General features: G+C 42.0%; 1 protein-coding gene across 1 annotated transcript in view; it reads right to left on the bottom strand.

Moving 5' to 3' along the window:
• COL22A1 (collagen type XXII alpha 1 chain) overlaps nucleotides 1-21149 on the bottom strand; it is a 424543-nt gene that overhangs the window by 236188 nt on the left and 167206 nt on the right. Inside the window, exons 17-18 of the mRNA XM_073632290.1 lie at nucleotides 842-895; nucleotides 530-583 (exon numbers count right to left, since the gene is read on the bottom strand). Of these exons, the coding sequence (XP_073488391.1) occupies nucleotides 530-583; nucleotides 842-895 (108 nt within the window). The remainder of the gene's footprint in view (nucleotides 1-529; nucleotides 584-841; nucleotides 896-21149) is intronic.

Genomic DNA, 21149 nt, shown 5'->3' on the forward strand with positions numbered 1-21149 from the left:
TGTGCTGTGGATCCTGTGCAATGGACACATCCTGTTTGAAAGTTTAAATAAAGAAGATTATTTTTTTAATTGTAATTTTGCATAGAGTTGAGAAGGGTTAGGACCCCTGTTGAGTTATTTTTGTTGCCTGTGTCCCACTAGAAAGACATCCCTTCACCTCCTGCCTTGAGAAACAACAGGAAATGAAGGGAAATCTCTTTAAATTAATGAAATTTCCACCTTTGGCTGGACATGCACTGATTTCCCCATCCACACATTTGAGGTGCATTGGGAAATCCTCTTTGTTGTGTCTCCCCATCGTCAGAATACACTGATCGGTGCTGCAGCTGTTTGGCTGTATGCACTAATCAAATGCTAGTCTTCCAGCAAGACTATTTTTTTAAAAATAGTAAAAAAATACAAAAATAAGTTTAAAATATATAAACTTTGAAATTATTGAAATAAAACTGACCCCAGGCCCCTCTAGTTTTTTTCACTTTTTCACTTTAAAAGAAAAGCTTAGAAGGGCAATGCAGGAGGTACCAGTTACCTGATCTCCTTTAAGTCCTTTTAGACCCGGTAGACCAATGCCGCCCTTAGGACCCTGATAGGAAAAAAAAGAAATATGTATTATATTCTATTATATTCTGTTACAGATTGATTAGGACATGGAGAGCACAATGGTTCAGTGATGAGCATTCTGGACTTGCAGACCTGAATTCAATCAGTAACACTGGACTGCCCCCCAGTTAAATGAAGCAGTAGCTGCCACTGGTCAGCGGATAATTCAATCCACGAGTCACCAACCAAAACTGAAATATCAGATTTGGATGCAACTGGACTTTAAGTTCACATTGCTTACCTCTTTACCTTCAGAGCCTGGCTTCCCAGGGAACCCATCCAAGCCTCTTTCACCCTGAAAAATAAAAATAATATAGATTTATTAGCATATGAAAAAAAAAAAAAATTAAATGAAATTGTTGAAAGTAAACTGTTGAAAGCAAAACAGAACTTAGGTACGTCAATATTCAAAAAAAAAAAAAAAAAAAGAGCCACAACGGGATCTTGGGCATCTCGATGTTCTCTATGACTAAGCCTGTAGGCATGGGTGTCCAACCTATGGAAAGGAAAGTCCCATGAGGCATTGCAAGGCTGACACCCAAAGGCAGAGGCTTGATGGACCTTGACTCCCAAAGGCAGAGGCATGATGGAACCTGCAGCTCCGCAAAAGCTGGAGGGTTGCAGATTGGACAACCATGGTTTAAGGCATAAAACAGTGAGGATCCTGATGGGGTCCATGTACTCCCTGGTACAACAAATTTGCAATGAAACGCTGAAGATCTTGGTGTGCATGTACGTTCTTTTTGAACTTCAATGTGAGTGAGGAGCATGGGTTCACTCCAGAACTGGAGTTGAAAGCACAAAGAATGTTATATTCCTTTTGTAAACTAGATAATACTATAAAATGGAGATAAAGAGAGGAAGACATTGTTGAAGTTCAGCCTTAGTGACTATCATGGCTCCTTCAATAGAGTAATGCCGCGTACACACGAGCGGACTTTTCGACCGGACTGGTCCGACGGTCTATCTGACGGACTTTCGTCGGACTTCCATCAGACTTTCCTAACGAACGGACTTACCTACACACGATCACACCAAAGTCACACCAAAGTCCGACGGATTCGTACGTGATGACGTACGACCAGACTAAAATAAGGAAGTTGATAGCCAGTAGCCAATAGCTGCCCTAGCGTGGGTTTTCGTCCATCGGACTAGCATACAGACGAGAGGATTTTTCGACCGGACTCGAGTCTGTCGGAAAGATTTGAAACATGTTTTATTTCTAGGTCCGTCTGACTTTTGGGGAAAAAAAGTCCGCTGGAGCCCACACACTATCAAATTGTCCGGTCCGCCGGAACAAGTCTGCTCGTGTGTACGCGGCATAAGCCATCCATACAGTAGAGCTCCCTCCATACAATAGAATAAGTGTAGCCACCCATAGACAAGACATTCAATTGCAAGAGTACCAGGTGAAAATAAAGTAAATAAACTGGATAAAGAAGCTGCCAATTCTAAGGACTGGTAAGGTCTAGCATGCTCATCTTTTTTTTTTTTTTTTTTTTGGGTGGGGAGAGGTTTATATAGACTTTAATGCATCACTAGCAGATGTGTTCCAGGATCACTGACAGGTGTGTTCCAGGACTGCCAGCAAACGTGTTCCAGGACCACTAGATCAGCTTCCAGTTTTGTTTTTTTTTCAAAACTCAATTGAAGAAGCTGAAGTTAGAAGCTGATTGGCTACCACGCACAGCTGCACTCTCCAGTTTTAGTAAATCAACCCTTTAGAGTCTAATAAACAGTACATTCTTTATCCAGAAAGCTTGTCATGATTCTTGAACCACTCTAAGAATTAGCACAGCTTCTTTCTAATATAAAGATCCCTGTAGACAAACAAATCATTTTATTCTTCAATTATTAATAGTTTCCATACTAAAACTAATTATCCGACTTCTATTTTTGTATATAGTAATAAAACACTCTGCAGTAGTACATTGTATATTATATATATTGCTGGAATGATTCCCTACAGCGGGAAAGTCTCTTGCTGTCTATCAGATTAAAGTATAACATGATTACTCCGCAGTAACTTCAGAAGTGATAACAGTATGAGGAACCCCCAGGTATTCATTTATGGATCTGAGAACACATATCTTACTTTATCAGCTGCATGGGGATAGGATCTAATTTTATCTATGGATACTGTTAAACATTTAAGCAAAATCCTTTGACCTTCATCCCAAAAGACAATGTGTGGGCACCTTGCTATGTGTTGATCTATATATATGTTTTTTTAACTGTCTTTTTTTTTTTTTCCGGTGCTGTTGCATAGGCAGATATTCTGAAGGGCTCTAAGGGCTTCTGAACCGGGCAGACACCTTCAGCTCACATGTACAATGATGGCATAGTCAAGGAGGTTGGGGACATGTGAAACCCGGTAGAACTCCAAATGCAGGAGGCCAGGAAGGTAAAGCCCTTTGTTACAACTGGACAATCAAAAATGGCAGTGCCAGTAGAGAGGGGAGGATCCATTATTAAGGGCACTATAGTTCCTCTTTAAAGCAGGCCCAGTGGCAAAATATCTTCCATGGATGCAATGTGTATGGTGCACACAGGCCCCAAATGAGATGAGTTCCACTGTGCCCTCGCACATTGCTTCACGTGCAGAAATGCTGCATCATTTTGTAGCTTTCCTGCAGCTGCAATTGTCCCTCACAGCTGCAACAAAGATTTTAGCACTTCTTGGGGAGGAAATCAGGTTCTCTGTGCCTACTGCACTGATTTAGCAAATTACAATGATCAGCGATCGGGAAGGAGCTGAGTGGGAGCTGAACAGCTGCACAAGAAAACTGAATTTTGCATCACTTACTCCTGATCTCTACACTTTGTTTCACTTACTACTGAACCCTGAATTCTGTGTCACTAAATGCTGACCCCTGAACTCTATGTCACTTTCTCCTGACCTCTGAACTCTGTACCACTTTCTATTGACCTCAGTGCCACTTACTCCTGACCCATGAACACTGCATCTCTTACTCCTGACCCTTGAACTATGCGTTACTATTGACCCCTGAAATGTGCATCACTGAATACTGACACCCTGAACTCTGCATCATTTACTCCTGACCTCTGAACTCTGCACCACTCACTACTGAACTCTTCGCCACTTACTCCTGTCCCCAGATAAACTGTATATCTTACTCCTGACCCTTGAACTCTGCGTTACTTACTACTGACCCTTGAACTCTGCATCACTTACTCCTGACCTCTGAACTCTGCACCACTTACTACTGAACTCTTCGCCACTTACTCCTGACCTTTGTATAACTTACTCCTGACCGCTGAAGTCTACGTTATTAATTACTGACCCCTGAATTCTGCATCACTGAATAATGACCCCTGAATTCTGCATCACTTACGCCTAACCTTTGGTCTCTGCACTTCTTACTCCTGACCCCTGAACTCTGCCCCACTTACTTCTGACCCCTGAACTCTGTATTACTTACTCCTGACCCCTGAACTCTGCCCCACTTACTACTGAGCCTTTGCATTTCTTACCAAAGAAGCCCTGCACTTTGCATCCCTTTTAAGCCACAGCCAATATTCAGCACAATGAAAACCGCACCCAATTCTTGTCATGATGCCCTGCGCGAGCCACACTTTCTTTTTCTCTGGCAGGAGGGCCCAAGATACGATCTTTCATACAAGCACACGACTTGCAGAAAACGCCCCTGAACAGGCCTGTTTTGAGAGCAATGTGTAGGGTACCGTTAAAGACCTCTTGAGAAAATGCTAGTTCTCTGGCCTTTTTATATGAGGAAAAAAATTTCAAGCGGTGAATGTCTAACTGGTACTCCAAGGTCTCGTTTACACAGGCGACAGTGCTGGGCGCCTCTCTGAAAAGCATTCTGCGGTGGGTCTCATTCCACAGGATGGCAAAGTAGTGGCTGCCAGGCATTCAGAAGGCAATGCTGCCATGTAAATGACAAAGGGTGAGGTAGAGGCAAAGCCAACCAATCACCCTATATTTGTATCTTTATTCACCAGCCTTGTGCGGTGCTGCTGCAGCTGGCCTTTGCTACAGAATCTGTTGACGGGCAAGTTATGCACATCTTAGTAGTAGAGGAAGTTGGCAAGACGGAGGGGAATAAAACACATTTTATATGTTTTGACCCACTTGAAGGCATGGGGGGAATTTTCTTTTTTTTTTTAAGAGCCTGCATTTGCCCTGTAATGGCGCTTGTTATAGAATAAGCCCATAAACGGTGCCATCTTCTGGTCTTCTTCCAGGTCCAAATTCCAATTTCCTTTTTATTGGCCAACCACAGATGATGTTCCTCCTGGAGGTGCTTCTCCCTGATGTGCCCCAAGACTGCCCCAGGTAATGCCCACATGTGATGCTGAGCTTCCATGATTGAAAAAACTGAAATCCAATTACTGAAAGGGACGGACCAAGGACAGCCAGACTGGCGAGCAAAGGGCTAGATCACGCTGGATGTCCACAAGACAGGAAATGAGGTGAGCGATATCTGACTTGCGGCAGCTTCTAATGCACATTATGAGAGGCTCACAGTGTGCCTTAAAATTAGAGTAAGTCATTTCAGTCCAGGAGAGGAGCCTGTACAACTGTGCAAGACTGAAGGGAAGGCTGGAGGTCAGATTTAACTTCCATAGCAGGTTGTAAGCTCCCATTTTTTCTTCCTAACAGGTCCTCTTTAATGGCCTCACGCTCCAGTCTCTAACATTGTCTTTGACATGAATAAAGCTCTAGGCAGGAAGTGGTTAAGCAGCTGCAGAATTCTATCTGCCAGGTAGGGTTATATAAAGTGACAAATGTAATACGTAGCAATGTCACGGTTCCATTCTGAATATATCAGAGGCAGAAACTAATTCCCGACCCCAGTGATGTGTGATAGCGCAATGAAAGGAAGTAATGTATTGCTCCTGGGAGCCGGATCCCATCCGGACGCACAAAGGCTCTTACACTCGTTCTCCGAGGTGTCTGGCGTATCATCAGAAAGGTGATTGAGGCTTTGTAGACACTTTCCGACATCTGAATTATCGCAACTGCTATTTCCCAGCTCTGTTCCCGAAATTATTTTTCAATTCATTCGCCCCGCATCAAGGAGCTGGTGGCAATTTACTTACCTGCCCAAAGTTCCATCAGTCACCTTACAGACTATTTTAGCTTCAGATTTTAGTTATATTTTGTAAAAATATATGTACTTGTGGGCAACCATTTTATTTTAAGGCTTAGTTTACACTTGTGGAGGAGGGAGGGGGGGGCTGTAAAAACAGGCAGTTGAGCTACACTTTTTGCTGCTTCCCAACTGCCCCCTTTAAGCTGCAAAGGAAACCATATGGGAGAATACACATGAAGTGGCTGCAATGATTTGCATGTCAAAAATGAACCCCCTCCTTCACGCCAAACTCAACACATTCAAGTGCAACACACACGGTTGTAGCACAGTGGTGTGGGCTTTAGGTGTTAAAACAGGCGGTGAGGAGGCGATATAACGCCTATTTTATGCCTGTTAAACACCCTCTAAAAGCAATCCTTGTGGATCGCTCTTTAGAAAGCTACCACATTTTGAAACTAGCCCTTATAGAGAAGAGAAAGTACAATGGATGGGCCACACTAATTACAGTATATCTGGGTCCGAGCAGTGGTGGCCAACTTTCATGATATAGGGGGCCTCAAGTGCTGCCCCTGGTGTTACCATAATATTCAGTGAACGTAATACCACAGAAAGTTATCAGAGACTGTGGGAATGCAACAGGAGATGGTCAGGGACTATGAGCATGTTCTAAATGAACATGCTCATTGCTGTAGGAGTTGTTGGAGACTGGGGTAATGTTTGAGATTCATAAGCTGGGAACAGGTTTTAGAGGACATGCATAGACTTAGGACACATTTCAGAAGACATTCATAGATTGGGGACACGTTACACAATGCATTTTTAGACCGGGAACTTGTTTCTGAAAATACTCAGACTGGGGACGCGTTTCAGTAGAACTTCATAGACTGGAAACACATTTCAGAAGACATTGGCAGACTGGGAACACGTTTCAGAGGACATTCAGAGACTGGGAGAATGTTTCCGAAGACATTCATAAACTGTGGGCACATTTCAGAGTACATCCATTGACTGGGGACATGTTTCAGAAAACAATTATAGGCTAGAACATTTCAGAAGATTTTATAAACTGCTGATACGCTTTAGAAGACATTCATTGACTGGGGACATGTTTCAGAAAACTATCATAGACTGTGGACATGTTTTGGAAGACTTTTATACACGTTGTAGACTGGGGGCATGTTTCAAAAGACATTCATAGACTGGTGACACATTTTAGAAGACATTCATAGACTGGTAACATGTTTTAGAAGGGTTTCATAGACTGGGGACATGTTTCAGAAGACTTTCATACACGTTGTAGACTGGGGACATGTTACAGAAGACATTCATAAACTGGTGAGTGGTGACATGTTCCAGAAGGCTTTCATAGACTGGGGACATGTTTCAGAAGATTTTCATACATGTTGTAGACTGGGGACATGTTACAGAAGACATTCATAGACTGGGGACACGTTTCAGAAGACATTCATAGTCTGCAAACACATATTAGAAAACAATTATAGGATAGGAGCATGTTTCGGAAAACTTTTATGAACTGATGCCACAATGGCTCCTGCTGCTGTGTGAGCCAATGAGGAGCGAGAGACCCGGGTGAGCCACTGCTCCAATGAACATCGCTGGATCGAGATGAGGCTCAGGTAAGTATAGGGGTGGCTGGGGGGGGGCTGCACCCAGAAGGTTTTGCCATAATGCAATAAGGTAAAAAACCTTCTGCCTTCATAACCACTTTAAGGCTGGATTCATGCTGTATTAATTCATTAAGGCTGGCCATTCGATTGAATGAGCTTCTTTAACCACTTCAGCCCCGGAAGGATTTGCCCCCTTCCCGACCAGGCCATTTTTTGCGATATGGCACTTTGTCGCTTTAACTGACAATTACGAGGTCCTGCAACATTGTACCCAAACAAAAGTTATGTCCTTTTTCCCCCACAAATAGAGCTTTCTTTTGGTGGTATTTGACCACCTCTGCGGTTTTTATTTTTTGTGCTATAAACAAAAAAAGAGCGACAATTTAAAAAAACACAAAATATTTTGTAGTTTTTGCTAAATTAAATATCCGAATTAAAAAAAAAAAAAAAAATATTCCTCAGTTTAGGCTGATATGTATTCTACATATTTTTGGTAAAAAAAAATCACTAGGGGGCGATCAAGGGGTTAACTGTGTTCTCTAGGTGTGTTCTAACTGTAGGGGGGATGGGACCGACTAGGGGAGGAGAGAGATTGTGTTCATACTTAGTATGAACACACAATCTGTCTCCTCTCCCCTGAGAGAACCGGGATTTGTGTGTTTACACACATAGATCCTGGTACTCGCTCTGTCACGAGCGATCGCGGGTGCCTGGCGATCATCGTGCCCGCCGGGCACGCGCATCGGCTCCAGGGACACGTGCCAAGCACTGCTGTCACATCTTAAAGGAGCAGCGTACAGCTAGGCCGATTTGCGCAGCCGTGCCAACCTGCCGCAGTATAACTAATAATTAATAATAATAATAATTTATTATGCAGCACACCACATGGTAGTGTGCTATAGCTTGTTGTGGTGTGGTGCAATGTAAGTGCATTGGTGAGGTGCAATTCAGAATGAATGGCATTGCCGTGCGCCAACAAACCTGCTGCATATTGTGGAAGCGCGTTAACCCAACTTTGTAAATCCAGCCTTAATGTTTTTTTCCCCAGATGTAAAAAACGAGAAGAATATTGTAAGTAATTGTAACCGTTTATGTTGGGTCCCATTTACATCTCTGCTTTTTGGTAAAGCATGTGTCAATGTGCACGTTACCAAAATCGGGGGGCAGTGCACATTACATGTATGCCTGCTTTATAGTGCTATTTGCTTTGAATGGCACTCTAACATGCTGAGGCAATATACATGCCTTGCAGTGTGCCATGTCCAATTTTCAGGAGTGTTTATTTCAATAGGCCGCCCTAATGAAAAATATGTTAATGCTTGAAATAACGATCATTAACACACTTCAAAATTGTAAAGAGGCCCTTCATGTTTTAAAAACCTTGAGTGTAGGTTGCAATTACATGGGCATGTTACAGTTGTATGCAAAAGTTTAAGAACCCCTGACAATTTCCATGATTGTCATTTATAAATATTTGGGTGTTTGGATCAGCAATTTCATTTTGATCTATCAAACAACTGAAGGACATAGTCTTGTTGAAATGTCCAGCCCCGGTGTAACTTCAACTTTGTGACTGATTCCTCAACATTATTCTCAAGAATCTGCTAATATTGAGTGGAATCCAAGTGATCCTCAACTTTAACCAGATTCCCAGTACCGGCACTGGCCACACAGCCCCACAGCATGATGGAACCTCCACCAAATTTTACTGTGGGTAGCAAGTGTTTTTCTTGGAATGCTCTGTTCTTTTGCCGCCATGCATAACCCTTGTTATGACCAAATAACTCTTAAATAAATCTTTGTTTCATCAGTCCACAGCACCTTATTCAAAAACGAAGCTGGCTTGTCCAAATGTGCATTTCCATACCTCAAGGGACTCCGTTTGTGGCTGTGTGCAGAAAAGGCTTCTTTCGCATCACTCTCCCATACAGCTTCTCCCTGTGCAAAGTGCGCTGAATTGTTGAAGGACGCACAGTGACACCATCTGCAGCAAGTTGATGTTGTAGGTCTTTGGAGGTGGTCCGTGGGCTGTTTTTGACCGTTCTCACTATCCTTCGCCTTTGCCTCTCCAATATTTTATGTGGCCTGCCACTTCTGGCCTTAACAAGAACTGTGCCTGTGGTCTTCAATTTCCTCACTATGTTCCTCACAGTGGACACTGACATCTTATATCTCTGCGATAACTTTTTGTAGCCTTCCCCTAAACCATAATGTAGAACAATCTTTGTTTTCAGGTCATTTGAGAGATGTTTTGAGGCCCCCATGTTGCCACTCTTCAGAGGAGAGTCAAAGAGAACAACAACTTGCAATTGGCCACCTTAAATCCCTTTTCTCATGATTGGATGTACCTGTCTATGAAGTTCAAGGCTTAATGAGCTCACCAAACCAATTGTGTGTTCCAATTAATCAGTGCTAAGTAGTTACAGGTATGCAAATCAACAAAAATGACAAGGGTGCCCAAATTTATGGACCTGTCTAATTTCGTTGTGATGCATATTGCGCATTTTTTGTTAATCCAATAAACCTCATTTCACTACTGAAATATTACTGTGTCCTTCAGTTATTTGATAGATCAAAATGAAACTGCTGATCCAAACACCCAAATATTTATAAATGACAATCATGGAAATTGTCAGGGGTTCCTAAACTTTTGCATGCAACTGTAGGTCATATTTGCTCTTTACATAAACAGGTTCTGCTTCCTGCTTAGTAGATCAGTACAGTGGTTGTGCCTTGCTTATTTCAATTTCAGGCTTACCTGATTGAAAACAACAAGAGAGAGAGAGAGAAAAAAGAGAGAAATTTGGGATGGAGGCGAATTACTTATGGTGCCTTGGACCACATCATTCTCTCTCGCTGATTGCAAAAAACAATAGACTCTTTGCAGTCTGTAATGCCCTAAAACATCCACAATATTTCTGGCAACCAAAGCCTTAAGGTCCAATGAGCAAGCTTAGTAGCAATGTCTTGTATTCATACTTTTTCAATCAAAATAATAAGGAGACTTCCAAATTTTGCTGGGAAAATGCTGCTGCAAAACCATCAAAGAAAGGAGTTGGAAACTTGTATTTGGTTTATATCTTTCTTATCGTAATGTGTTTCCCTATACACTATTTCCCTTATAGAAGAAGCAGATTATACTCTGAATTCACACATAAAGAGCTACAAGACGCCATAAAGTGTTTATACAGAGTAAAGCTTGTGTCTCAGCATGTGCTGCCTTTCTTCCCCCCCTGCCAGCAGTGCACAGGAGGAGTCCACGGTAATGGACAAGAAACAGCTGCTGGCCATCACTGAAAAACTTTCGGGCAAGCCCAGAATCACCCGGGGGACCTGTTAATTCAAGCTCTCTACTCGACAAATTAGCTATTTGTAGCGTGTCCAAATTTAGACTGTAAAAAGTAAAGCAACAAGCTGTCACTTAGTATTTGGAGCTACACGCCAGATATGGAAGACTTAAAAGGAAACTTATTACTGTTTTGAAGATACATGCAGTACACTATATGGTCAAGTTTGTGGATACCTGACTATCACACCTATATAAGCTTGTTGGCCATTGAAATGCAAAACAATGGATCCTAATATAAGCTATAACATCCTCCACTCTTTCCCCAAGGGAATTTGTTACCATTTAGCTAAAAGAACATTTGTAAGGTCAGGTACTGGTGTTGGATGAGGAGACCTGACGTACAAATCGTCCCCAAAAGTGTTCAGTCAGGTTCAGGTCAGGGCTCTGCAGCCATAACTCCCTTTGCTCTTCTAAGGAGGCTTTTCTCAACAGAATTTGCATACATTCAGCTAAAACAAAATTTGTGAGGTCAGGTACTGGTGTTGTATGAGGAGACCTGGCTCACAAGCCTTCCCAAAAGTGTTCAGTAGGGTTGAGGTCAAGGCTGTGTGTAGGCCGGTCAAGGCTTTGTGTAGGCCACTCAAGTTCCCCCACACCAAACTCATCAAATCATGTCTATATGGAACTGGCTTTGTACACAGTGGCACAGTCATGCTGGAAAAGAAAAAGGTCTTCTCCAAACTGTCACCACAAGGTTGAAAAGGTTGTGCAAATCATCCATTACGAACCAAGGTTCTGTGGAACCTTAATGTTCCTCCAGAGGTTACTAGGGGTTCCATGAGTTGAGGATGATTGATCTTCTGACTGTTGGTGTCTGAATAGTTCTGGGTCCAACACCACTTGGCAGAGCCAGAGGCATGACACCAATGATCTTTTAGCTGTCTGTAGGGGTGACATTCTGTCCACTATTGTAAGGGGACATTGTTGCCACTGACCACCAATATAAGGGAAATTCTTACCACTGACCACCAATATAAGGGGTATTCTTACCACCAATATAAAGGGTAGTCTTATCACTTACCACCAATGTAAGGAGCATTCATCCCACTGACCACCAAAATAAGGGGTATTCTTACCACTGATCACCAATGTAAGGGTAATTCTTACCACTGATCACCAATATAAGGAACATTCTTACCACTAATGATCAATATAGGGGGTATTCTTACCACCGATCACCAATATAAGGGGTATTCCTAAAAATGACCACCAATGTAGGGGGCCTTGTAACTACTGACACCAATAAATTATTTTTAGTAGGGGTTCGCTAAGACCTGAAAATTATTTCTAGAGTTCCTCTGGGGTAAAACTGTTGAGAAAAGTTAGTCTTTGTATGCAGCATTAACCGTAAAGTGAAAACAAAGTCTGTGCCACAAGTATGGTGCTCTTTCAGATGGCCAGCCTTATGAAAGACGGACGCTTCTAGCATCTTGAACCTCCAAATGGGCCTCTGCAGGTATTCCCTGACTGGAACCACCAAATGATACACCTGGGCCTTGCTTCCTTCTTCAGTTCCAGGTAACCACAATGGAGATACAAAGGAAGAAGGCACGCCAGCCTAGTGCAATACTGTATAACACGTTTATGAAATATAAAAAGTCAAATGTACTCACAAAAGAAAAGAGACAAAGGCTTGTCATGAACAAATGCCACCAAACGAAATCCATCGAGTAGGACACAATTAACATGTTTCAAGGGCCATGCCCTCTTCTTTAAAGCTCTGAAAAAGAGGGCATGGCCCTCGAAACATGTTAGCTTTTATACAGTAATGCACTAGGCTGGTGTGACTTCTTCCTTTGTTTGCAGCATTAACAGCACCCTTCAATGGAAACACCTAAACTCCAAAAAGGGACCTGGCAGAAACTTCCTGTAAGCCAAGACCATCATGTTCTATCACTTTGGCCAGGGCTCACAATACTCCTTCATTTACACCTCATATATACCCACGAGGCTCAAAGCACAGCAGTGCCTAGGCACAGGAAGTGCACTGAAATTTTTTTTAGAAGAAATTAACATTTTTTTTAGAAAAATTCAACAAAGAGTTGATTTTTTCAGGGTATGGCGCAGACACAATTAACAATTCTAGATGTCCCCTATGAGGTAACAAATCTTGAGTTTTTGAGTTCTGGTTCACTTTTAAAGGACTGGAGTTCCTTCTTAACCAGTTGCTGACCGCCGCACGCCAATATACTTCGGCACAATGCCAGCGGTGGGAAAAATAAGCGTACCTGAACGTCCCCTTTAAGAGCCGGGGATAGCAGGCGCGCACGTACAGCGTGACCGTGCCCGCGGGACTCAGTGTCCGCCAGTCTACCGGCAATCGTGTCACGGAGCCACAGAACGGGGAAGTGCCTATGTAAACAAGGCACTTCCCCATTCTGGCTTGTGTCATGACAGAGATCACTGCTCTCTGTCATTGAGAGCAGTGATCACTGTCATATGACTAGTAGCCCATCCCCCCCACAGTTAGAATCACTCCCTAGGACACACTTAACCCCCTTATCGCCCTCTAGTGTTAACCCCTTCCCTGCCAGTGTCATTTACACAGTAATCAGTGCATTTTTATATCACTGATCACTGTATAAATGACAATGGTCCCAAAATAGTGTAAAAAATGTAAAAATCTGTCCGCCATAATGTCGCAGTCCCGATAAAAATCGCAGATTGCCGTCATTACTAAAAAAAAAAAATGAATAATAAAAATGCCATAAAACTATCCCCTATTTTGTAAACGCTATACCTTTTGAGAAAACCAATCAATATACCCTTATTGTAATTTTTTTTTACCAAAAATATGTAGAAGAATACAAAAATAGTTTTTTTTTATTTTTGGGGGATATTTATTATAGCAAAAAGTAAAAAATAATGCGTTTTTTTCAAAATTGTCGCTCTTTTTTTTTTGTCTATAGCGCAAAAAATAAAAACCACAGAGATCAAATACCACCAAAAGAAAGCTCTATTTGTGGGGAAAAAAAGGACGTCGATTTTGTTTGGGTGCAACGTTGCACGACTGCGCAATTGTCAGTTAAGGTGACGCAGTGCCGAATCGCAAAAAGTGCTCTGGTCAGGAAGGGGGTAAATTCTTCCGGGGCTGAAGCGGTTAAGGTTATGGAGGTCAATTAGGAAGATGTACAGAGTAACTAAAGAATAATGAAAGGAGCTTATTCGGTAATTTGCTTACAACGTGAGATGTGATTGGATGTGACCTCATCAATACACCTCACAATAGATTATTAAGTTGGGATGAAGCTTTTGCTGATCTCTTCACTGTTTCCTATAGATCCGTGTATTGTGGGACATTGATCGCTGTGCTATGTTGTGCAGATACCGTATTATTCTGTGTTGGGAAAGTGACACCAAAGATTATCGTGATTTCTTGCAGAAGATAATGCTAAATGTCAGAGACGCATAATATTGATCTCATGCGTCCAAACATTGTTATCCATTAATGGATCACAGGTACACCGCTGGTTCCTTTTCGGTCATTGTGTTTCATTTCTAGATTTGAAAAATACAAAATTCAATGTTATTACCCTGTTTCCCTGAAAATAAGACCTAGCGTGATTGTCAGTGATGGCTGCAATATAAGCCTTACTCCTCAAATAAGCCCTACCCCGTTTCCCCGAAAATAATCTCTACCCTGAAAATAAGACCTACAAGGACTTTAACTAGGGCTTATTTGGGGGGTAGGTCTTATATTGCAGCCATCACTGACAATCACGCTAGGTCTTATTTTCAGGGAAACAGGGTAGTATGAATGGCTTATCCTACTTATTTCTGTAAAATAAATCCTTCCAAAACAGAAATTTTAAAGGGCGACTTTGCTTTTGCTGTAAAAAATGTTAGCGAAAAAAAAAAGAATATTGCGCATACAATTGCTACACAAGCCAAATTGTCATTTATTCTTTAAAAAAAAAAAGAAAAAAAAAAGACCTTTCCTTTTAAATCTGCAGCTGCTGTAATTTTCTATAATATTCAAGACAATATGGCAACCTGGAGGCATAATGTACATAGAGCTGTAAAAAACGTCATTTCCTGCTTGTGTGATTGGCTCGCTGATTTTCTCAGAAGTCTGCACTAAGATACAAGCCGGATTTTAGGCATCCCCTGCAATAGGAATGTCAAGTTTTGGAGATGCTCCCCAAAGGGTTTTATGCTTCTAAACGGATGCAGGCACTGCAACTTTTCTCATTAGAACACTGAGAGTGCACCAGGGGGGTTATACTGAACCAGATCCTCCTTTTCAGAATTAGCATCCAAAAGGACATGATGAAACAAACATATTTCTTCTGATCAACAAAAATGTTGGAATCTGTTGGAAAGTTTGCTAAAATCCTTGCAATGTCCATTGGTTACCCCAGGGCTTTTTTTTTTCAGAGAATAGGGTCAGGAACTCCTCTTTTCAAGTCACCCCTTGTCTCCACCTCTGAGCACCATCCCTTGGTTCCACCCCCTACCCACCATCCAGTACGGCCCTTATTAGAGAATGAAGAACCAAGTATCACTTTGTGGTGCTAAGTAATTTTGTATAGATTTTGTTAATAAGCATATACACCCCCTTTCAACAATAAATCTCCCCTTTTAACAAAAGACCCTCACCAAAACAATAGACCCCCCGCAACAACCCCCCCCGTAACAATAGATCCACCCCAGCAACAGAAGAGCTTATTAACAACAATAGACCCCAACCAGCAACAACAGACCCCTTCCAGCAACAGTAGACCCCTTCCAGCAACAACAAACCCCTTCCAGCAACAATAGATCTCCCAGCAGCCAGCATCAATATACCCTCCATCAACCAACAACAATAAACCCCTCTCTCAACAGTAGATCCCTCCCAGCAACAATAGGTCTCCCAGCAGCCAGCATCACTAAAGCATCCAGCACACCCCAACACCCTTTGCCATTACATACATTCGGTGCAGGAGGTGCCAGAACTGCGTTCCTCCATGTTCCCGCTGAAAAAAAGCCCTGGGTTACCCAGAGGAGATTGTTTTTTTCTCAACATGAGTGGGGTTACTCTTTAACCACTTGCCGACCAGCCGCCGCAGTTGCACTGGGGCAGAATGGCACGGCTGGGTGAAGCGACGTTACCTTACGCTGATTCGACTGTGGCCACTAGGGGCGCGCTTTGCGCCGCCGGAGGCACGCGCCCGCTGCTCGCCCCTGGAGCCCATGCGAGTGCTCGGTCATCGCTACCGCGATCGATCATGACATGGTGAGAACCGGGATCTCTGTGTGTAAATACAGAGATCCCGGTTCTCTGAGGGGAGAAGAGAGTGATCATGTGTTCATATGAAGTAAGAACACCGCTCTATCTCTTCCCCTAGCAAATCCCATCCCTCCTTCAGTTAGAACACTTAGCAGGGAACACAGTTAACTCCTTGGTCGCCTCCTAGTGTTAACCCCTTCACAGCCAGTGACATTTTTACAGTAATCAGTGCATTTTTATAGCACTGATCGCTGTATAAATGCCAATGGTCCCAAAAATGTGTCAAAATTGTCCGATGTGTCCGCCATAATGTCGCAGTCCTGATAAAAAATCGCAGATCGCCACCATTACTAGTAAAAAAAAAGATTAATAATAAAAATGCCATAAATCTATCCCTTATTTTGTAGACGCTATAACTTTTGTGCAAACCAATCAATATATGCTTATTGCGATTTTTTTTACCGAAAATATGTAGAAGAATACATATCGGCTTGAACTGAGGGAAAAAAAAAATATATATTTTTCGGGGGTATTTATTATAGCAAAAAGTAAAAAATATTGCGTTTTTTTTCAAAATCGTCGCTCTTTTTTTGTTTATAGCGCAAAAAATTAAAATCGCAGAGGTGATCAAATACCACCAAAAGAAAGCTCTATTTGTGGGGAAAGAAGGACGTCGATTTGGTTTGGGTGCAACGTCGCACGGCCGCGCAATTGTCAGTTAAAGCAGCGCAGTGCGGTATCGCAAAAAATGCTCTGGTCAGGAAGGGGGTAAATTCTTCCGGGGCTGAAGTGGTTAACAACAATAGACCCCAACCAGCAACAACAGACCTCCCAGCAGCCAACAACAATAAACCCCTCTCTCAACAGTAGATCCCACCCAGCAACAATAGATCTCCCAGCAGCCAGCATCACTAAAGCATCCAGCACACCCCAACACCCTTTGCCATTACATACATTCGGTGCAGGAGGTGCCAGGACTGCGTTCCTCCATGTTCCCGCTGAAAAAAAGCCCTGGGTTACCCAGAGGAGATTGTTTTTTTTTTCTCAACATAAGTGGGGTTACTCTTTAAAGCTGAGCACTCCAGCCAAAAGAACCCAAATTCACAAAGTTATGTATTTATTCCATAAATTCCCACCATGGTAGAAATATTCAGATAACTGTTTGGGGTCAGTACCTGTAATGATAGTATTCAGTATATGAATTCCACTGCAGAATAAACAACGTTGTCACCTTATTAAAGGAAGTTGAAAAGTAAAGGATCTCTACTGGTGGGATCTACAGGTGACAATATATGCTACAGGGGGGAATCTGAAAGACAAAAACTGCAGAGTTAATGCTAGAAATGTGTGATTCGATTCGTTCTGAATTCGTTTTTTAATGAATTTCGACAAATTCGTTAATTCGGAATTATCCAAATTAATTTCTGAATATTCGTAAATTGGAAAACCCTGAAAATTCGAAAACCTTTTTGGATTTTCTTTCTTATTTTTGAATTTTCGTATTTACGAATTTTCGAATTTTCGTATTTACGAATTTTCGAATTTTCGTATTTACGAATTTTCGAATTTTCGTATTTACGAAAATTCGTAAAATCGTAATGTACAAATTTACGAATTGCGATCATAAAGAGGGACCCGAAAAACTAAAAAAAACAAAAAAAAAAAACGAATGAAACGAAAACGAAAATGAACAAATTTTTTGGCAATAGTTATACTTTCAGGGTTCATGCACATGGGGCTTTAATAGGCATTTGATATGCCTAGAGTAATTTCCCAGCGCTTTGTCATGCTCAGGGAGCCGCGAGTGCCACGCCCAGCCTCTCATACAAGTGTATGGCTGTATGTGGCTGTGCTCTTGACATTTTCCACATTTTGTCACGTTACAACCAAAAACGTAAATGTATTTTATTTGGATTTTATGTGATAGACCAACACAAAGTGGCACATAATTGTGAAGTGGAAGGAAAATGATAAATGGTTTTCAAATTTCTTACAAATAAATATGTGAAAAGTGTGGGGTACATTTGTATGGCGCCCCCCGGAGTCAATACTTAGTAGAACCTCCTTTCTCTGCAATTACAGCTGCAAGTCTTTTTGGGGATGTCTCTACCAGCTTTGCACATCTAGAGAGGGACATTTTTTGCCCATTCTTCTTTGCAAAATATCTCAAGCTCTGTCAGATTGGATGGAGAACGTCTGTGAACAGCAATTTTCAAGTCTTGCCACAGATTCTCAATTGGATTTAGGTCTAGATTTTGACTGGACCATTCTAACACATGAATATGCTTTGATCTAAACCATTCCATTGTAGCTCTGGCTGTATGTTTAGGGTCGTTGTCCTGCTGGAAGGTGAACCTCCGCCTCAGTCTCAATTCTTTTGCAGAGTCTAACAGGTTTTCTTCTAAGATTGTCCTGTATTGGCTCCATCCATCTTCCCATCAACTCTGATCAGCTTCCCTGTCTTTGCTAAAGAAAATCATCCCCACATGATGCTGCCACCACCATGTTTCACAGTGGGGATGGTGTGTTCAGGGTGATGTGCAGTGTTAGTTTTCCACCACACATAGCATTATGCTTTTAGGCCAAAAGTTCAATTTTGGTCTCATCTGACCAGAACACCTTCTTCTACATGTTTGCTGTGTCCTCCACATGGCTTCTCACAAACTGCAAACAGGACTTCTTATGACTTTCTTTCAACAATGTCTTTCTTCTTGCCACTCTTCCATAAAGGCCAGATTTGTGGAGAACACGACTAATAGTTGTCCTGTGGACAGATTCTCCCACCTGAGCTGTGGATCTCTGATTAATGCTCTCCTTGCCCGGCCTGTCAGTTTAGGTGGACGGTCATGTCTTGGTAGGTTTGCAGTTGTGCCATACTCTTTCCATTTTCTGATGATGGATTGAACAGAGCTCTGTGAGATGTTCAAAGCTTGGGACATTTGTTTATAACCTAACCCTGCTTTAAACTTCTCCACAACCTTTTCCCTGACCTGTCTGGTGTGTTACTTGGCCTTTAATGATCCTGTTTGTTCACTAAGGTTCTCTAACAAACTTCTGAGGGATTCACAGAACAGCTGTATTTATACTGAGATTACATTACACACAGGTGGAAACTGTTTACCAATTAGATGATTTCTGAAGGCAATTGGTTCCACTAGATTTTAGTTGGGGGTATCAGAGTAAAGGGGGCTGAATACAAATGCACGCCACACTTTTCAGAAGTTTATTTGTAAAAAAAATTGAAAACCATTTATCATTTTCCATCCACTTCACAATTATGTGCCACTTTGTGTTGGTCTATCACATAAAAGCCCAATAAAATACATTTATATGTTTGGCTGTAACATGACAAAATGTGGAAATTTCAAGGGGTTTGAACACTTATTTCAAGGCACTGTATAAAATGCCTATTAAAGCTTCGTGTTACTAAACCCTTAAAGCAGTGGTCTCCAAACTGTGGCCCACAGGCCATACGTGGCTCTTTGGTTGCCTTTATCCGGTCCTTGGGAGACTATTCCTCCCACTGACACCAGTGATGGAGCACTATTCCTTCCACAGACACCAATGGTTGGGAACTCTTCCTCCTACGGACACCAATGATGGGGCAGTATTTCTTCCACTGACACCAATGATGGGGCACTATTCCTCCCACTGACATCAAAGATGGGGCATTATTTCTCCTTCTGACACCAATGACACCAATGATGGGGAACTAGTCCTCCCACTGACAACAATGATGGGGCACTCTTCCTCCCTTCAATACCAATGATGGGGCACTATTCCTCCTCCTACCAGCCACTGCGTAATGTACTTCCACTGACAACCAAACCAGGCACTATTTAATCCCATTGATTTCTTTTTTTTACCCCCGCAGGCCCCCTTAAAGTCTGAAGGACAGTAAAATGGCCTTTTGTTTAGGAAGTTTGGAGAACCCTTCCTTAATGTATACCTATGGGAAAAACAGCTGTGTGTCAGTAGCATTAACAGTAGATTGGGGTTTTCAGAGTCCGCCCTTAAAGTTTTATCACTTGTTGATCCTGCCAGTAGATTTGTTATTTTTCCACTTCCTTTTATAGGGTGACAACACTGACCATTCTGCGGTTACATTGCACAGCAGTGTTGTCACCCTATGGTCAGGTTTGTCTTAGATAGGAGTGTAAGAGACAAAATAAAGCCCAACTGCAGCTCACAATTCTTAGTGAGTTACAATAACATCCTGTTTATAAGGCTGGGAAATAAAATATTTTTGCCTATTGGAAAAATGACTAAAGGATTTAAAGAACTACAACTCCAAGCAGGTCTTTCCCATCTATGATGTCCATAATATGTCTACTCTACTACTCTTTGTTGCCAGCTATGCTCACAGGAAGCTGGATCTCTATCTAGTTGGAGAGGGATGATGGGGGGATGTGGGGGGGGGGGGGGGGGGGAGGTTGTGATATTACCATACAACAATGAGATATTAATGTAATGAAGAATTATAAGATTGCTTTGATTTGCATTTGATGTTCCGCCTAGTAATTCTGCCGCCCACGGCACGCTCGCCTTATCTATGGTGGGTGAGTCACTTTCCTCTGTGGCCCCCTTAGACACAGCCGGAAGGATTGGACTGCCACTGTGACCAGGCTGTTATTGAACTCCACTTAAAGATCCAGGGTGTGGGAGTAGATAACACAGGCTTTATGATAAACTTCTGAGGACTGGATAACACAACCGATTACAACTTGTAGTTCCATCTCCACATTGCAAAATACTCAGCAATGTTTTTTTGTTTTGTTTTTTTTTTTTTTATGGTATTAACCCTTCTGCTGACCAATTGGTAATTTGCTTGGGAGATCAAACTTTCACATCCATTTTTTGTAGAGCTCCAAAGCAATCGAAGACATAAAATAACAGGATCACCAAGTGGAAATAAAGGGAAAAAAAAAGCCTGAAAACGAATGCAGCCACCACCTCTAGGACTGGAATGATGCAGTATATTGTATAGTAACATAGACAATATGGACGAAAAAGATATCAAGTCCATCAAATTCAACTAATAGAAAGTTTAGATACAACCAAGTAATGGAACCAATAAAAACATTTTTGTTATTAGGTTTAGATACAAACAACCAATCGAACATTTTTTGTTCTTGGAGTTAGATACAACCAACCAATAGAACCAAACCAAACAATAGAACCAGTGGAAACATTTTTTGTTCTTAGATTTACATACAACCAGGGCTTTTTTTTTTGGGCGGAACGCACTGGAACGCCATTCCACCACCTTTGCCAGAGCATTC

This window comes from Aquarana catesbeiana, linkage group LG05 (genome assembly GCF_042186555.1).
Source record: "Aquarana catesbeiana isolate 2022-GZ linkage group LG05, ASM4218655v1, whole genome shotgun sequence".
NCBI lineage: Eukaryota > Metazoa > Chordata > Amphibia > Anura > Ranidae > Aquarana > Aquarana catesbeiana.